The following is a 223-nucleotide window of genomic DNA, read 5'->3' on the forward strand; positions in this document are numbered from 1 at the left end:
GACATTGAATTTTGCTTTTGCACTTACAGGAAGCTAAAATGAAGAAGAGACTGAAAGTGAAATTAGAGATGGCAAAGTTCCTGCAACAGACGCTTGACAACATGGCAGTGCAAGCCAAAGGTCACCGGTCGGAAAGTGCAAGAGAGTTTGTGATGTTTTTCGAAAAGGTAGAGTTTCCCTTCTAAGTGTTCTCTTTGTGTGTCTGTCTGTTTTTTTTTTTTCA

At 39.9% G+C, this 223-nt stretch overlaps 1 protein-coding gene across 1 annotated transcript in view; it reads left to right on the forward strand.

Annotated features, from left to right (window-relative positions):
• Positions 1-223, forward strand: part of LOC119594721 (mitochondrial proton/calcium exchanger protein-like) — a gene marked incomplete in the record, with an annotated part of 38055 nt that overhangs the window by 28947 nt on the left and 8885 nt on the right. The window contains 1 exon segment of the mRNA XM_037943781.1: positions 30-167. Coding sequence (XP_037799709.1) covers positions 30-167 — 138 coding nt within the window.

The sequence above is a fragment of the Penaeus monodon genome, chromosome 34 (genome assembly GCF_015228065.2).
Source record: "Penaeus monodon isolate SGIC_2016 chromosome 34, NSTDA_Pmon_1, whole genome shotgun sequence".
Taxonomy (NCBI): Eukaryota; Metazoa; Arthropoda; class Malacostraca; order Decapoda; family Penaeidae; genus Penaeus; species Penaeus monodon.